Source organism: Lactuca virosa, chromosome 1, assembly GCF_052849685.1.
Source record: "Lactuca virosa cultivar CGN04683 chromosome 1, Lactuca_virosa_CGN04683_v6, whole genome shotgun sequence".
NCBI lineage: Eukaryota > Viridiplantae > Streptophyta > Magnoliopsida > Asterales > Asteraceae > Lactuca > Lactuca virosa.
This window is the reverse complement of record NC_136426.1, coordinates 110,395,742-110,415,257: the sequence shown is the minus strand read 5'-3', so window position 1 is coordinate 110,415,257 and position 19,516 is coordinate 110,395,742. Positions and strand designations below refer to the sequence as shown.

Below are 19,516 nucleotides of genomic sequence, written 5' to 3'. Positions count from 1 at the left end.
TCATTAAATAAATATTACAAAACTACTGAAAATGTTGATTATGACTTAAGAAATAAGAATGAAATTAATATAAAAAGATGGTTAATGGATCCACCAAAATCAAAGTTACAACTTCACGAAAAACTTCTTCTTCTGAATCAAGGGCATCGTGGTATAGGGGCAAAGTAGGAATTTCTAGTGTAGTAGTTAGTAGTGTTTGCAATTTTTCAGTAAAGCATCGTGGTGTTGTTATAATAACGTAAATCATCGTGGTATAGCTTTCCCTAGAATTAAAATAATTCAACTTCAAGTATGAAACCTGAGAGGACTTGATGTATGAAGTTGTTATTGACTACTATTAACTCAAGCATTAACAAAGATATCCATAGTATAAGCCATTCAATCTCCACCATCCACCTCATGTTTACCTTCTAAAGTTCAGATTACTTTATCATTTCCTTTTTCTAATGACAGCACTAGTTATGTAAGAAGAAAAAAAAAAGACTGAACATGAAAGCTTGAATCTTTCTCAATCTGTAGAAACTAATAAGGTAAGAAGGTCCACAAGACTGTACCTATAATGCAAAATGATCCTTATTACACATAACTAAACAAATAACTTCTAATAGGAAGCATCAACCAAAAGTACGGACTACCTGCTGCAGTGGTCGACAAAAGACATGTCTAAACTCTGTAAAGTGTTTTTTGAGATATTCCTCAAGTTTAGGAGTGTCTTCCCTCCGAAATATGTCCCACAGAGCACCTCCATCTCCCAAATCAAATCCATCCACACATCTACTTGATATAACATCCTGGTTATCCACCTGTTAAGATTTAGTTGTAATCAAATTGAATTTTAGTTGTAAAATAGATATATTAAAATTGAATTTTCTATAATTTTCCGATGCTAGATTGAGCGAAGAGGAACATAAAGGTTTGTAACTTGAAGTCGAATTTGGATTTCCAATCGATTAACGATGGGAGGAACTCACCTGTGATCAACTAGATAAAGCCGCTCAACATTGAGGTCGGAACTTACATGCTGTCCTCAAAGAGACTCTCCAGTTACATATTCAACTCCCGCTACTTATTTCTCGAAAATCAACAGAATATGTCAAATTAATGGGGTATGACATTCCAGCAGGCACGCAAGTGATTATTAATGCTTGGGCAATAGGAAGAGATCCTTCAGTCTGGGAGGATGCTGAGCAGTTTAAGCCAGAGAGGTTTCTGAATAAAACTTAATAACATTAGTAAAAAGAGTACCTCCATTTCCAATCGATGGATGATGTAGAACACATCATAAATAAGCCAAACAACACACATATTATCACTCATGATCAAAATAGGGATAAATCATTACCTGCCTGTAGAAGAAGGCAAAAAAGAAAAGGCAATCTCCTTCAGCCATTTCATCAAACACTTGGTCTACAACTCTAAGATAAATCATGTTGGATCAAGCATCAGAATGTTCCTCATATGGGGTGAGTAAAAGAGGACCCATCGAAGGCGAGGCATGGGAGAATGCCGATAAAAACGGTAAATTCCGACACCATCCGACTGCCTCTGAGGTGTCTCTCGAAACTCTGGAATCGGAATCAAACGTGGTGATGGAGATGGAGAAACTAGAGGTGTCGAAGAGATTCCGGGGGGACGACGGAAACAAAAGAAAAGTATTGGAAAGACTGAATTCCAATGTTCAAAAGCTTACAAACCTTCAAATCACAATCGAGGATCTAAAACGGAAAGTCGAGATAACCGGAAACAGCCGAAGAGGAAAAGCAATGATCGAATGCGAGATGTTGAAAGGCCAACTCATGGAAGCGGAATCCGCGATTCAAAGCTATACGAACTGAACGGAAAACTGGTGAAACATATCGAAGGCCATTCCAACTCATCAACAACACCAGAATCAATAGAGAAGGCCATTCATATCATATACTCCGATGAAGATTTTAGGATTTGATATTCGGCGATTGAGAAGGCCATTGGTACCAAATGTCATCGATTTGTCGACTCTAATCCGATGCGGTTCTTCTTCAATCCGTCGTCGACGATCTGGTAGGTCAGAGGTGTGATGAAAGGTAGAGAGAGAGAGAGAGAGAGAGAGAGAGAGAGACGGGATGAAGATCGAGAGATGGGGGCTTGACGTGATTAAATCTAATAAGAGTGTATCAGTTACATAATCCCTAAAATGTCCCCGATTAATTTCAATAGGATGCCCCCGTTCTTTATTTTCAGATATTTACAAAAATGTCACAATACATCCTAACCCTTTATTATTTTAATCTAGTGGTCCTTGTTTGGTTCTCGGGTTCTCGAGAAACTATAGGTTCTCAAATGATCCTTGCTCTCTCTCTCTCTCTCTCTCTCTCTCTCTCTCTCTCTCTCTCTCTCTATATATATATATATATATATATATATATATATATATATATATATATATATATATATATATGAGGCTGGAAATAATTATTGTAGTACCCACAGCATCTTTAATTGTTTTGTTAAAAAAAACAGATTATATTGTTTTGTTTGACAACCAGTTTTTGAGAGGTTTTATGAAAATCTGTTTTTTTAATTTAAAAAAAAAATCATTTTCTGTGCGAGCTAAAAGATTTAATTTTAGATAAAAAGTTTCTAAGCTATTTTAACTAACATTTTTGGTATTTTGGTTTTAAGTTTTATTGTTTTGTCATTTTACATATTTTAAAATTTCGGCTAACAACATTTTGATTAGTTTCTCAGACATACCTTTAAATCTTAGTGTAATAAGATAGTTTTTCTAAGTATATCAAATAAACTTATCATTTATAGAATCTGTAGTAAAGGTTATATATACGTTCGAAAGTTCATACCTTGAATCAATTTTGCGTACATGCAATGAAGGATAGAAAATATAAAGAATACAAAAAAGCGAAATATCACAAAATATGACACAACAACACAAACTAATAGTATGTACATAGAGTTTATTATGTTTCTGATCAAACAATTTTCTACCCTAAGGAAAGTAATATAAAAAAACAAATCCACTCAATATTTACCCTAAAAACCTTTCGGGACTATAATTAACAAATATAATTTAATCTATATAAATAAAATCATAAAAAAACAAATCTTAAGCTCATTTAATATTCCAATAAAGAATCCAAGTCGGAAAACGAAGATGTGCCCACATGATCGCTACTCACTCGATTATGTACGTTCTTGTATAGGTGTTCGTTCATAAATGGACTCGTTTGGTAATTGTTGGTATCAAAGTTGTAATTATAAGAAGATACACTGATGTTTTTGTAATCTTCTTTTCGATGAATTTCATGTTGGTCATAAGACAAGTAGAATGGTTCAGTATCAAAGGTCGGGTCAACATTTAAGCCCGAAGGATCCGTCAGTGCAGGTAGCATTGATGGACCAACCAAGAGGTCTTCGACAAAAGAACTGAACCCATGATCTGTATTCGGGCTCTTCTGTGATCCTGTGTTCTTGTGAAATACACGACATACAACCCATTCATCCTGTGACATATATGTAAATAGTTACGAGATTTAGACATGAAGTAGACTAGAAATACTTGAAATGAAACTAAAAGAAAATGTTTTTTTTTCAAAAAAAAAATGTTAGCTTAATAATATGGCATATAATGTGGATTGATATGACAATAACCATATAAGGATTTAAAAGCAATATGTTAGTTGTCAATATACTTTTTAAAGTACTATTTGGTTTCTTCAAGTTATATATATATTTTTTTCTCAAGGTTATAAATGCATATTAATTAGATATATTTGACTTCTTATGCCGTTTGATATATGTGTATATTGATATTAAAGTTCTTTGTAACTTTTTTTTGAAGTTTTAATTTTTGATAAATTAAAACCAAAAAATTATGAATCGAAAGTCACAAAGATCAAAAGATATGTCTTAAAATTATTCGTAGGATTAGATAACACCATACCACTTTTGGTTAAATCGTTCTTTTAACCCACTAACTTTTATATAATTTTGGATAGATAAGAATATAACCATTTTTGGTGCAAAGCTTTTTTAAACATAAATTTAAGTAAAAACTATAGTATTTAACATGCTATGATCAAATATACGAACCCCTTGCTACAAATAAAATTTATGTAATGACCCAAAAAAATATATATAAAATGAACATAAAAAAATATGTACTTTTAGTTTAGATTCTATTTAAAAAAATTGTATTTTTATTACAAAAAAAACGTTTAAAATGATCCAAATTATAAACAATAAAAAAAGGTGACCCTTACCAAAAAAAAATCAATTCTTATTATAGGCAAGCAATTCTTTTATGAACAAAAATCACTTCAAATATATTTTTTATGAACAAAAATCACTTCAAAAGTTGATGAAAGTTCGAAAAAAAAGTGCATAAAGGAGTTGTACCTGAGAGGGTGTAGGCATGTTGTAGTATGAGAATTTTCCTTCAAGTCTGAATTCGTGCATGACCCAATTCGTCTTTTCCCCTTTTGGAGCTCTTCCTCTATAGAAAACAAGCGTCTTCTTCATCCCTACCAAGTTTCCGCCAGGCCTGTATATCTCCCTATCTTTTCCGGTAGCCTTCCAGTAACCGGATTCCGTCGCACGATTAGTTCTCATCCCTGTCGGATACTTCCGATCTCTCTGACAAAAGAAGAACCATTCCTTCTGATCTCCCTCCATCTTAGCTTTCTCTGAAAAAACGTTTTTCGTAAAACGTAAGTATTCAAATCCGAAGTGATCAAAAACGTTTTTCATATTCAAAATATCAAATCTGGTTTTGAAAGTAAAAAAAAGTGGTGCAGTTTGATAAAATAATTATTGAATGAGTTAACAGATCTATTATTGCTTACTAGGTAAATCCCATGGCTCCGACTTGTTGAGATCAGCTTCTCCGATTGCACTGGCGGTGAATTTCCGGTTAAGAACTTTAGGTGTTAGATAATGAGTGACGATTTCTTCATCAGTCGGATGGAATCTGAATCCAGGAGGAAGTCCGATCACTGCATCGTCTCCTTCGTTTATGTTTTCCGCCATGTTTGATCTTTCCATGTACTGTTTACAAAAAAACTATCAGAAATCAATTAATTTATATCACTTCAGTAAATCAGCTGGTTGATTATGTCGATCGGAAGTGTAAAGTATATTGAATCTCGATCTCTGATGAAGGTGATTTGTGCAGAAATGGAGAGAAAAAAAGGTGGGATTTGGGTTTAGAAAGAGGGAAAATGAAGGGAATGAATGAATGTTATATAGAAAAGACGCGTAGATGGAAAGATACTTCTGTAACAAGATTCTGTAGCAAATGTCAAAGTAGTTTATAATTTACACATGTACAATATTGATTGATATGTAACTGCTATATAAATATTTTAACTGCAAAATTTATATAATAAACATAGTTTTAGTTTAGAAGATGTTATTATAGGTTTAGGGTCATCATTTAACAAATGTTGTAGAAGTTTAAAATCAATTAAGAGCATCATCAATAAAAGAATTTTTTTTAATGACTTTTTAGGTTAACAAATCTCTACTATAGTCAAAAATATTTTTTTAACAAAGTTTATTTATGAGTTCTACAAATATTAATTTATAGAGTATACTAATAAAATAAAAATTAAAGTATTAAAACGTTATATTTATTTAGATTGTACATTTATAAACACTTTACAAAATCTTTGCAAATATGATTATTTTTAATTTTCATTTTGCATAACTTATTTAACTTACAAAAAAAAAATCGTTAAAATAAAAATTTTTAATTACCAGTAAATTATTCTTTTATAAGTAAGTCTATGATTTTATTAATATATTGCATTAGAGTCTTACATATTGTTTTTAAAAATAAAAAATACAATGTTTAATGTATTTAACCATATTATTTTAAAGGTTTACAATAAAAATATTATAACAGAAAGTGATAAATGTTTCATAGTTGGAGATCGACGGTTGGCGTAGTGGAGGCAGAAGGACGGTGGACCCACAATATCCTTTTCAGATTAAAAAAGTATTTCAATATTGTATATCTTTCCCTCAACCTTTTCCTAAAAAAAATTGGCCCTCTATGTTTAAAGGTTTGCTACCTATGCCCCTTGGCTATGCATGATCTCAAAACTAGGATTATACTAGTGTATGTTCAACGAACCTTTGACCAGAAAGATCATGTGTATTTGCTTAAGATCTAAAATGAACAAATAGTATTGCACTATGTGTAAAACTCGTGTAATACACGGGTTGATTAAAAAAAGATTAAATATCAAAATTTAAAAAATAAATATTTTTTAAAATAAAGTTTTGAAATAAGGAATGAAAAACATATTAATTGCAATTTATTATCACATTTATTACATTTAATACTTTACATATATATATAAGTATAAGTATTATGTGATTTTAATTTTAAAAATTGAAAAAATCTACAAATTAATATGTAGATATTATTTTATTTTAAATAAATCAAAAAATGACAAGTGTCAAAACTTATGAGAGATTGACATGTAGCAAAATTGATCTTCATTTATTATAGGAGATTGTTCGTCTAACTATGGGTTTTCTCCCTTGTTTCTTCACGTCAACCTTTTTTTCTTCCCTATTGTTTTTTTGTTCTTTTTATATGAACACTTGTATTTTTCTTGTTTATGTTTCTCAATATCATCATCTTCATATACCTCCCATGGTTGTTGCAGGCGTCCTTGGACAGAAAGATGGGATTCTTGTTTAGCAAACCTACCAAACTATAAAAAACACATATCTTGGTAGAAAGATAAGCTTAAAACATGATCAACATTTGAGTCCTAAATTTTTACATGTGGTCGGTAGGACAAGTTTGGTTTGAAAACCATGTGGATGTAAAGCTATCAAGAAGTACAAGAACTAGGGATTTCAATGATGAAATAGCGGTGACAACTACTAGCGGGATTCTTGGAATTGCAGACGAACTACCATTGGTGATAACTTTTGGAGCATTGTAAACAGTTTGGGACTCACCAGGATGGACAACCATTAGCAACTTCGATTACAAGTCGTGGGTTGTTACCAAAACCTTCCAATTTAGGGACACTGTTAGTAGGTACCTTGTTTATACTTTTATATTTCATCTACACTTTATGGTTATCTTTTTTGTTTCTTTATAGCATCTATGGGTTTAAATGATTGTTTCTATAAATGTTGATCATCATCACATTAACAAATTAAACTACTAAACTCACTTTAAAGGTGAAAATAATAAAATGACAATATGAACTTTCAATACGTGAAATATGTATGTGAAAAATGCAAATAAAATAACTAATATAAGGTAATTACGAAACTATCATAAAAATATTATTATGTGTTAATGATCTATTTTCACTAATTTACACTTGAACATAACCCATGCACCATCATTGTAATTGGTTATAGCTCTCTCTCTCTCTCTCATACACACACACATACATGCATACAACCACCTACATATCGATCCTCCACTATAATTACTGTAAATATTTGTTTAATTTGAAATTCATGCATGATCCACCATTAGAAGAATTGCATGATAACCACCAAGTGATGATGACTAGAAGCCATAGACCCTATGTATGATTATCTTGACTTGTTTCATTGAACAACTTATATAAATTAGGGATGCGCATAATAACCAAAAAAATATTTTTATGTCATTTTGGACCATTATGGTTAACTAATATTAACCAATAACCAAAACCATTAACCAAAACCATTACTAACTGATACCCACTGGTTAATGAAATGGATTAATCTACTGTAATGGATATGGTCCAGTTTTGACCAATAATCAAACCAACCCTCCCTATACACACCCCTACTGATATTATAGAGTATAAACATCCTATAATTATGTATTTTGAATTAAATAAAACTATAGTTTCAAGTCTCAATGTTTCATACTATGCCCTACTTACATGAATGCATCACTTTCTTAATCACTGGAACTTTTTACAGACAGATAATTCAAATACCAGCAACATCACCATTCTGCAACTTCTTTTTCTCTCTTACACCTCCACCAATAACTTCGACATATATATCAAGAGGAGTGTAATTATTGAAAATCCATAAGTGTATGATGTACATTGATTATTAAAATTATATGGTTAGCAGGATAACAAGGGAGATATGTATGTTGATATTTGGATAACATTTATATCAAAATGTAATAAAGAACATAAAGCATAGACGTCTAAAAGAACAAAAAAGGCAATGAAAGTATTAGAAGCAATGAAAGTAGTAGAAGATGATGATTATGGATTAGAAGCACCAAGTGAGTCTATTACGCCTATAGAAAATCTAACGGCGAATTTGAAAATATACAAAATGGTGAAGAATCAAAGAAAGAGAACATGTCATAGGATAAAGTACGTGTTGGATTAATGTGTCTAAGCTCATAACTAAATTGGTATAAACTTGTAAATAGAAGCAAAATCCTTTTTAGGTTATCCTCATGGTTAGAAAATGATTAGAATAACATTTGTAGAGAGAGGAAATAATTTATTAGTTTATTATATGATTAATAAATAAATTAGAAATAGATTAAATTAGTCAATAATTTATCAGAATTAATTTAGAATTAATTTGGGATAAATTGAAATTAATTAGAAGTGCAAGGGCTGCTTGGTAATTGCTTAATAGTTGAGCAATATATAGGTTCTAGAAACCTCTTGCTATAGACGGTTTTTTGATGCCTTGCAAGGCAATCCAAAATGTTCCATTTGATAAAAGGAAAACATATAATTACCATGATTTGAAATAATATTATTTTCTGTTCAAATCTAGGGTTTATGGGTTTTCCTGGCAGCTATATAAAGGGGTCATTGGCTGGCAAATTTTGTCCATTACATTCAAAAGAACCCTATCCAAAAATTTGCATCCCTCTCCTCTCTCATCTCTTGTGTTCTAGTTTCTAGTCTTGGGTGTGATCCATTAGAGACATCATCCTTTTGGTGCTAGCTTTCTTAAGGTCTACAAAGGAAGGAATTAAATGAATTGTTTACAATAACAATTCAAAAGGTATGTAACCCTAACCTATAAGTTTCGATAATAGTAAGGTTAGTCTAGGGTTTGTAGTTCATAGTATGTTGTCTTAATGTAAAGACATAGATCTTTATAGGTTGCATGTACCCTTAATTGCTAAGTGTTATTTTTCCACACTATACATGAATTTTATAACCTATGAAACCTATCAGTACGAGGGGCTACGATTAAGATTCCCATATTTTGTTACCAATGTTCGTTATTTCTTAAAATTATTTATCTTAATCTATTGTAATTTACAGGTTTTCAGGGATGTAATCAATATTCCTATATTTTGGGTGGTGGCAACTGCTAGTGAGATTCTTAGACTTGCCATTAGCTTTACTTTCATGTGGTTTTCAAACCAAAATGGTACACCTAATAAGAACAAGAAATCAACGGGAAAGAAAAAATATGGGTAAGAAGAAACAAGGAAGAAGGATAAAATATTTAATTATGAATGAGTTTGTGGAAAGGCCAAAATTCACTCATGTGCATGACACATGAGGGGTCTTAAATGATAGATGGTAACGATGTCGAGGGACCAAATCTACTAATTTAGTTTGATATAATGACCAATGTTGCAACAAATCTCATAATCAGATAAAGAGTACAATAAACCCTAAATATTAGGGACCACACATGTAATTACTCTTTTGTCTATAACTAATGTGTTATTGTCATCAAAACCTAAAAAACTTTTTCCTTTGGATTTAAAACGTCCATGAACTACTTGTATGTGCATTTTAAGTCATTGAAGTCAATAAATTTATGTCACTTAAACCCTTCTGCAAATCTTGAAACGTTTACCAAATAATTTTTGCTAATGTGGACTTTGACCTTTAAAAGGTAAAAGTTTATGGTGATGTAAATATGGCCATGTGTACACTAGCTTCCAAAATGGTAAAATTACAACGTTGCCGTTAAGAGTGTCTTATTGTACCCACATCCAACGCCATAATAAAAACAATCATTCTCGTGTTTTTGAGCTTTTGCTATTTATTGGAATCAAAACATCCCCATATTGTGAAAATCCAACACTGAAATCAAAACTTTGCCTTCAAAACATTGCCTTTAAGAAAAAAATAGTGTTTGTGAGAGGATATAGAGTTGGAATATCGAGCATCGAAATAGGGTCCGAAGAATCTTACTACATAGCCAATATTATATCTATTATATTCGATTAAGATTTTATCCTTATATCTAACCCTTCTTATTGATATCGGTGGATATCCTTGACATACTTTTCATTATATGAACACACTTCATATTGAAAGTACTTTTATATTTTTCATCATGTGTTCATCTTGCAAGTAATTTTCATTATGTAGTATGAAAAAAGAATTCATTATGTGCATCTAGGACTAAAATTATCGAGTTCTTCTTATAAAGACTTTAATTGTGGTCCATATTTCAAATGTAGAATCCACAAAGATGAGTAGAATAGATAGTCAACATAGGGAAGGGGGTGCGGTTAGGGTAGTTGTCAAAAGAATGGAAGGAGGATGCAGGAGTAACTAATAGAGATGATAGGCTGGAGGAAGGAGAATGTTTGTTTTGATGAAAATGACGAGGAATGGAGATGAATTATGCCAAATCATCTAAGCAATGTCACATCAATGTCAAAGTGTAGCTTATTTCTTGACATTAACCCAGGGCCGGTCCAAGACAAATTGAGGCCCAAGGCAAAATATAAAATGGGGCCATTCACCATTATCTTGTTCATTTTCTTATAAGTTAGAAGAGTTTAAGTTTTTTTTTTAAATAAACTTATTCATGGTAATTTTGCATTTCAATAAATAGTTTGCCTTTTGATTTTTTAGTTTTGCACTTCCACATATATTTTCTAGGAATCAATTTTAACATATACAAGTAATAGAGGTCATAGATTTAAAAAGTGAAATGAGTGTATCTGTAACGCCCCGTTTCTGGTACGTATTTGATCTACTTTTATACCATTTGTATTAGTGACTCGACGAGTGGCAGCCCTAACTCGTCGAGTAGATGCGAGGTTGGGACGCGGATTTAAGTAATCTACTCGCCGAGTCCGCGCTTGGACTCGACGAGTAGGCCAGTCTGGAGGAAACCCTAATTAAAGGGTTTGCACCCTATTTAAACAACATTATGAGCTTCAGGTCCAGCCTCCATCACCTCCAGAGCATTACTTTCGAAACCCTAATTCCCTTTTGGGCAAACTTGAGCTTTTTAGTGACTTGGAGGGTTTTTGGTGCATTGTGTATCTAGTAGAAGTGTTGGAAGGAAGAAGGATCAAGGGAGAAGGACTAGATCCAGGAGCAACATCAGTTTCTTCTCACTTTCAGGTAATCAAGCTCAAAACTTGACTTGTGGTTTTATAGATTTTCTCTTTTGCCCCTTTATGGAGTTTTGGGGTCAATAAGCTTGATCCTTAAGACTTGGACGTCCCAAGTCGATTCACCTTCAGATCTAGACTCTAGAACCAAGTTCATGGCATAATGATGCAAGCTTTATGGCCATATTAGCCCATGCACCTCTTTGGACCTCTTTTTGGGTCCTTAAAGCGTATACTTCCATGCATGCACGTAAAGTTCATAACTTTACGTGTTAGATCGACCTTAGAAGCCCAGATCTACCTTTTGGATAAGGATTTTACATCAGAAATCGAGTTATAGACTTGGACAATGGGCGACTCGACGAGTTGTTCTTGGAACTCGGCGAGTCCGGGGCTTGAGTCCCCAATTTGTTGTGGTTCAAAGAAGCCCAGTTGAGTGTTAGCAGAGGTTTAGAAAGGTCCCAAGGAGTGTTCGACGTTTTAAGATTTAGCCATAATCTGGAAACCATGGGACGCGACGAGTGTAAGAACACACTCGGCGAGTCCAAGGCAATCTTCTTACCCACAAGAATAGACTCGACGAGTTGTTCATACAACTCGGCGAGTCGTAGACTGGACGTGTTCATATGATGAAGGAGGACTCTATGAGTTGTTCATACAACTCGGCGAGTCCGATGAAGGTCGACTCGATGTTATTATAGAAGGAGAACTCGTCGAGTCTTTGCTAAACTCGACGAGTAGAGTCGGGTTTGGGAATAGAAGAAGGGATAGGGACTCGGCGAGTTGGCGGCCCAACTCGGCGAGTCAGGTCAATTGGCAGTTGACTTTGACCAGGATGATGACTTTGGCCAGGGGTAAAGTAGTCGGGGAGTTGCTGGCGCAGCAGTCAGACAGTTCCCGATCAGCATTTCAGCAGTCAGTCTTGCAAGGTGAGTTTCCTTCCAGTAGGAGCCACAATGCCGGCCCGTTTAGATAGCAGTAGTTCTGGACTGCGGTCCGATGTCGGGGTGGTCCCGAGAAGTAGTTCAGTATGCTTGATGTCTTTGTGATTCAGGCATGTCTATGTGTTATGTGTTCCGGACTGCGGTCTGATGCAGTATGCAGTATATGTGTATTTGTTATATGTTATGGTTATGGTATGCTATGATTAGTCAGTTCCGGACTTCGGTCCGATGCAGGGGGCAAGACCCTAGTCAGTTCCGGACTTCGGTCCGATGCAGGGGGCAAGGCCCTAGTTAGTTCCGGAATTCGGTCCGATGCAGGGGGCAATGCCCTAGTCAGTTCCGGACTTCGGTCCGATGCATAGGGCAAGGCCCTAGTCAGTTCCGGACCTCGGTCTGATGCAGTGGGCAAGGCCCAGTATGTGCTTTATATGTTATTGTATGGTATGTGGTAGTTTGGGGGAGCTCACTAAGCTTCGTGCTTACAGTTTCAGTTTTGGTTTCAGGTACTTCAGCTAGCAAGGGGAAGGGCTCGGGATGATGGCATAGCACCCACCACAGTTTTAGCCTGGGAGTTAGACTTTGATATTTTTGACATGATTTGACATCAGTTGTGATATGAGACATATTTTATGACATTTTGAGACACACTACTTATGGTTTTTCTTATATGATATTTGGATATTATGGTTTTAGTATTGTTTTCAAACGAAATTTTTGGCTTGTATTTTTGGGATGTTTCAGTATCTGTAACATGTTAAAAGCTGTTGTATAAGAAAATAAAATACAAAAGAAATCAAAAATACACATCAGGATTCTAAAAAACCATAATGAGACGGTGCAAAAATCCAATAAGATAGTTGCTATGTAAGAACTATGAAATTTATAATATAACTATGTTAGAATAAGAAATCCAAATGCAACAAAAATCAAAATGATCAAAGCCACAACAACATATGAAAATAAAATCAAATTTAACAATCAAAGAATACAACATAAACAAGAATAATCAAAGTCACATGCATCAAATTAAAAAATCGAGTTTGACAGTCAAAGAATGCAGTAGAACAGAATATTTATAATATGAGTCACAACGTGAGAATCCGAAAAACTCCATTTTAATAGCCAAACAAATCAAAACTTATATCACAATATAAGAAAAAAAATCATAATTTGTATCTGATTAAAAACTTGAATTCAACAGCCCACAATACCGATATTTGTATAACAGGGTAAGAAAAAAAAAGAAATTTTGCATCACATTAGATAATAATCAAATTTAACAAGAAGCTTTAAACAAACATTGATTCAGAAAGTAATTGGGTGATTTGCATCTTTGAATTCTCTGATTCTCAAGCTGATTCAATATTTCATAAAGAAATAGAAATCAGAGGGATATTTCAAAATAAAAAATAAGAATTGACTGAGATATGAACCGTTAGATCAGAAATCAGAGGAGAAATCGATAAGGTTTCAACTCTCAATCGGTGCAAGGGTCAAGGCCGCAAGATCTTGACAACTCTCAACTCAAGGGCAAAATCCATTAGATGGGGAAGAAATAAATCGTGCAATCAGAAATCAGAAAAGAAGAAGAAGAATAAGAAATCGGCAAATCGCATTAAAAGAAAAATCAAGTAACCGTTGTTGGCTGGAGTTTTGAGTGGAAGCGCTGCAAATGCATTTGGAGTTTCCATAGAAATCGCCTATGAGCCTTGGAAATCGGAATTTACATTGCACGCTTGACAATGTTAGAATTGGACCTTGAACTAGTGGACTGGATTAACAAATAATGGCTATATTAATACAAGTAGTATAAAATGGGGACCCTGGCATTTGGGGCCCGGGGCGGTAGCCCAGCTTGCCCAGACCCATGGGCCGACCCTGCATCAACCAGACCACATTATCTAAGATTTAACTTTTAAACAGTTTCATTCACTTAGTTAACATGTTATTTCAAACTTTAATGGTTTAGAATATACAAAAATATTTCAGAAACCTTTTAAATCTAAAGTAAAAAATTTGTTAAGTTTTAATGACAATAACCCATTATTAGTTTATAAAATAATTTCAAATAAGTATATATACTTGAACTAAGCGAATGAAATGTTGTTTTTAATGGTAAATCTCACAAAGAACTGAGGGGGGAAGATGTAATTTAATCAAACTGTACAATAACAAAAAGGTGACGGGTGATCAGTTAATAGAAACGGCAATCACGATTGGAAAAGCTCGGGCTTAAAGATATACTATTATGCATTTATGATATACCTTTCATGAACGACCTTTCCCAAAAAGCCCCTTCGATATGATTAAATAAATGTCTTATCATTGATACAAATCATATCATATAATAATAATAGAGAAAACCTTTAAATTATTCTTTTATAAATTAAAACTTTGGACATTATGATAATGCATTTTGTAATGGAGATATTGTGTAATACCAAATTACAAATAGTGGTCCCAACTCCCAATATTAAAGGCAAATATTTTCCTCGTTTTATATCAAAAATACATTTTAAAATCTACTTGGATGCTAACATCTCACTTAGAAATTCCATACTTCCTCTGAAACACCTAATGTCCGTCTCAGAAATCGCCCATTGCTTGTCGCAAAATACCTAAGACCACAATACTCATCACTAAACCTTTACCAATAAACTATCATATACCGACCATTACCACAATATTCCACCTCATTTTTTTTAATTAAAATTAATTTAAAATACAATAAACGCATATTTTTTTAACTAATTATTCACTGATTTAAAATATCACATTACATTAAAAAAATTACATTAATTAGAAAAAACTAAAAAATGCAAACATAACTAAAAAAACTACCCCCTATTCCTATATCGGGCTCGAACGGACTCTCTCATCGCCAAAAATATCTCCAAATCTTCGCTTTCGAGATCATCCGCTTTCATCTTGAAAATCTTCATATCGGTTTTTGTTTGAAACAACGTTTGCGCCTCTTGAAATAACGTTTACGCTTCTATCATTTTTTTGTTCCACCCGACTCAACATCTCCGCCTTGGTTTCTTGAATGTTGACATATCGAACAAATTTCTCTCCAAAATGATCGATGACACTAGAACCCGAAGCCGAGGGACCCGCTTTTTTGCTTTATTTCTTCCAACAGGCCGACGAAAAGGTTGTTCGTCTTCAAGATCAATCGGGTCATCGTTGTTGTCGATGTTTGTTCGCCCGTCCGATTATTGGGAAGTTGCATCGGCTTTATTTCTTGATCACTTTGAACCGGAAGAGGTTTGTGATGTTCCTTCCGTTTGCTCTTTCCATTCATGAGCATCTTTCAATTTTAGCCACAGTTACACATATGGAAAAACTTTGCGGGTTGGCGTTGTTTTTTAAATTAATCCAAGGCCGCCTTAAAGACATCAAATCGTTTGACCCACTTTTGCGTAGGTATTGGAGGTTGTTGTAAATTCCTCCGAATTCCATGCATTTTAGTCTAATATCACGCCACTTCGAGCTAATTTGATCGAGATTTCGACTTTCACTTCCCGTTATCTCATAAAATCTTATTCAAACTTTCTCCCAAAAACAACTAAACGTTTGTGTATCTCCTTCAATCGGGTCTTGGGAAGCCGATAACCACGCCTTTGCTAAATTCTCTTCTTCCTCTTTTGTCCATGGTACCCTTTCTTGTGTATTGGTTCGGGCCGGTTTTTTTCCTTTTTTTTGGTTGAGGTGGTGGTGGTGAAGGTTGCATTTCCAAAACAAAATACGGCGAATGAGGGGGTTGTGAAAGTGGTGGTTGTGATTGTGACGCTTGTGGTTGTAATTGTTGTTGGTGGGCCGAAAAAGATTGATATTGTTGTTGGAAAAGTAGTGTTTGTTGGATAGGGAAACCGATTTGAAGAAAATTCACAAAACCACCTTGAGGCGATTCCATGGTCGGGAATTAACGGGGTTTGTATCTAACGCAAAAGCATTATCGGGTTTGCAGTTTCGAAAGTTTGGGGGGGGGGGGTATTTTGGTTGAGATCCATGATTTTTGGTTGTAAAAATGTTGTGTTTAGAGTAGGGTTCAATTGAGAAAAAAGCTTGAGAACGAGGAAATGAATATAGGTCACTCATTTCGAATCTCGAATCTGCCACTTAAGTGCTCCAACGTACCTGGAGAACGGAATAGACCATATTCATATATGCATACGTATATTCATATATAAATAAGTATATACTTATTCATATATGAATAAGTATATATATATATATATATATATATATATATATATATGAATAAGTGTATTCGTATATATGAATACACATATTCATATATGAATAAGGATGTGTCTGTTCACAATTGATTATTCATATATGAATATGGCGGTTGGTGGAAAATGGAGAAATTGGTAGGGGTAGTGGTGGCGATGGCAGTGATGGTAGTGGTGGTGTTTGCAGTGGCGAGGTTGGTGGTGGTAGCGGTAACGGAGATGGTTGTAACACCCTAAAATTTTCAAACTTTAAAATGCTATGGTTTTAAAAACATTCGGGTGTTAACTCACATTTAACAAAAACCGGTCCCACAAAAACATTTACAAATTTAAAACATTAGGTGTTACCATTAAGTATGAATATAATCATAGCAAGCAAATAAGAATTTCATCAATACAATTAACAAGGAACTTAACAAGTTCCACTCCATTCTCTATCACTTGACTTCTAACTTCCATTTATCATTGATATGTGCATATTTAGCTATATATTTAGTATAGATTTTCATTATTTATTAGCTAATTATTTACATATTATGGACAAAAGGTACTTAATAGTGTTTAATAGTGTTCAAATTGTATTTTCAGTCCAAAAGATATGCTCAGAAGCAAAAGGAAGCACGAGAAGCAGTTGGAAGTTCAGGAGTTGAAACAAAGAAGAAAAATGCCAAAAACAAGAAGGACTCGGCGAGTCAAATCCTGACTCGACGAGTTGGATCGAAGATTCGAGAAGCTCTAGAAGTCCTTGCCGTACATAGATTTTTAATGAGGGACTCGACGATTTCGCGACCTGACTCGCCGAGTCGGAACGATGACTCGACGAGTCGATTAAAAATGCCAAAAACAAGAAGGACTCGGAGAGTCAAAGTCTGACTCGACGAGTTGGATCGAAGATTCGAGAAGCTCTAGAAGTCCTTGCTGTACACGGATTTTTAATGAGGGACTCGACGAGTTGGGACCTTGACTCGACGAGTCACCTCTGTTTCTAGAAAAATATAAATAGGGACTTTGAGATCGAGAGGGGGACTTCTCTGGAACCCTAGGAGGCTCAGATTGCGATTGAAGATACTGCTAGACCGAGAGAAGCTGAGGAATCAACCCTAAGTTCGTTTTTGAAGAGGATTAAGGCAAATTCTAATTCATTCTTAGTTAAGCTTTTGATTGAATCATGTTTGAACTAATTGAATTCGTTTTTGAGTTTGTTTTTACTGCAATTATGAACTAAAAACTTTTGTCTTCTGTTTAGGGTAGATGATTTTGTGAATATGGATTGATTTAATGGTTAGAATTAATTTTAATTGGTGATATTGTTTTGCTAAGCTTGTTTAAGAACCTCATAGATTAATAACAACTATTTTTTTGTTAATAAATCAGTAATTAAGTTGTATGAACATCTCTTAGTTATTAATTTCATATAATTTATGTGACCACATAGTTATATGTCTAGGAATAACGAATGTGAAACTAGAATTAACTAGAAGATAGGTAAATTAATACGTGAGCTTGTGTGATACACCATCAACAAGAGGTTAATTGAATCACCAATTCAATTAACCATTACAAGTCTTACTTAACCCGAATTAATTAACTAGGGAACTTATTAATTTAGACAACTGTCCACTGCTTGAATTACCCTGTTTTCTAAGGATTAGCAATAACGAACGTGAACCTAATCATCTAAATCGGTAGTCAATGAAAAGTTAATCCGATATATTTACCATAAAATCAACCATAGGATCAAATGACTCGAACCTAGACAGAAGTCCTTTTTATCATTGAATTTAGTTGCAATTTAATTGTTTAGCTGCTTAATTAAGTGCTAGGTAAGTTTTAGTTAAGTTTCTAGTCTTGTAAAACTAGAGAAAACCCCTCCTATTTTATTATTTGTTTTAGATAATATTAGTAATTAGTTTAATTTCCGTTCCCTGAGTTCGATACCCTACTTATTTAACTATACCACAATTGATAGGTCCACTGCCTTTGTGTGTCTAATTTGTAAGTGAAAAGTATGATAAAACTAGTTAGTTTAACACACATCAAGTTTTTGGTGCCGTTGCCGGGGAACGGTTCAAAAATTAACTCTAATTTCTAGTTTTATCGATCCTTTGTGTGAGAATTATCTTGCACAAAGTTATTTTTTTTATAAATTAGTCATTAGTTCAAGTTTTAGTAGTTTTATGTTTTTAGGATTATTATTAAAAAAAAATTTCTGTTTTTAGCCTTGAACTCGCCGAGTGCAATCGAAGCTACTCGACGAGTCCATTGCTGAAACTCAGTTTCGTTTTTATTTTATTTTTGTTCTTTTTACGCGTGTTTTCTGTTTTAATTGCAGTTCGTTTATGACCAGAGGAGGAGGTACACCTTTGGTTACAGCACTTGAATACCCGGAAGCAACTTTGAAGAAAAACAAGGGCAAGACCGTAGGAGAAACCGCAACATCAAAGAATTCGCCATTGAAGAATCTCAAATCTGTTTTTAGTAAGAAAAAGGACAAGAAAGTGGGAGAATCCAGCAATTTTTCTGAGGCGAACGAAGACCTAAACAAGGACGATATCGTGTACAAATCCGAAAAATAAGAAACCAACTCCGAAGAAGGAAGCGATTTAGAAGGCGAATTAGCTAACCCCATGGCTAACATCGATGAAGTTCCCATGGGCGAATGGAAGAAGAGAATATGTGACGATACCGGACCGGGACTAGTGCAACCCATCATTCCCGCAACTGCCACCTTTGAGCTTAAAGACCACATACTATCTCAACTAAAGGAGATTCCATTCTACGGGAAGCATCATGAAGACGCATACAAGCATCTTGACGAAGTCAATGACATAGCCGACTACTTCAATGTCCCTAATGTGGCTCGCAACACTGTCTTTCTTCGTATGCTGCCTGTCACATTCAAGGGAGCTGCAAAGGATTGGCTAAAATCACTTCCCCCAAGATCCATCACTACATGGGCTAAAATGAAAGAAGAATTCATAGACCAGTTTTGCCCTCCTTCAAAAATAGCC

General features: G+C 34.2%; 1 protein-coding gene across 1 annotated transcript; it reads right to left on the bottom strand.

Moving 5' to 3' along the window:
• Nucleotides 1–3,050: 3,050 nt before the first annotated feature.
• On the bottom strand, nucleotides 3,051–5,037 carry LOC145156466 (NAC domain-containing protein 87-like). The gene is made up of 3 exons (XM_079075825.1): nucleotides 4,839–5,037; nucleotides 4,393–4,679; nucleotides 3,051–3,497 (listed from the first exon to the last, which is right to left on the bottom strand). The coding sequence occupies exons 1-3, from the start codon at nucleotides 5,035–5,037 to the stop codon at nucleotides 3,111–3,113; spliced, it is 873 nt and encodes a 290-aa protein (XP_078931951.1). The 3' UTR covers nucleotides 3,051–3,110.
• Nucleotides 5,038–19,516: the final 14,479 nt, after the last annotated feature.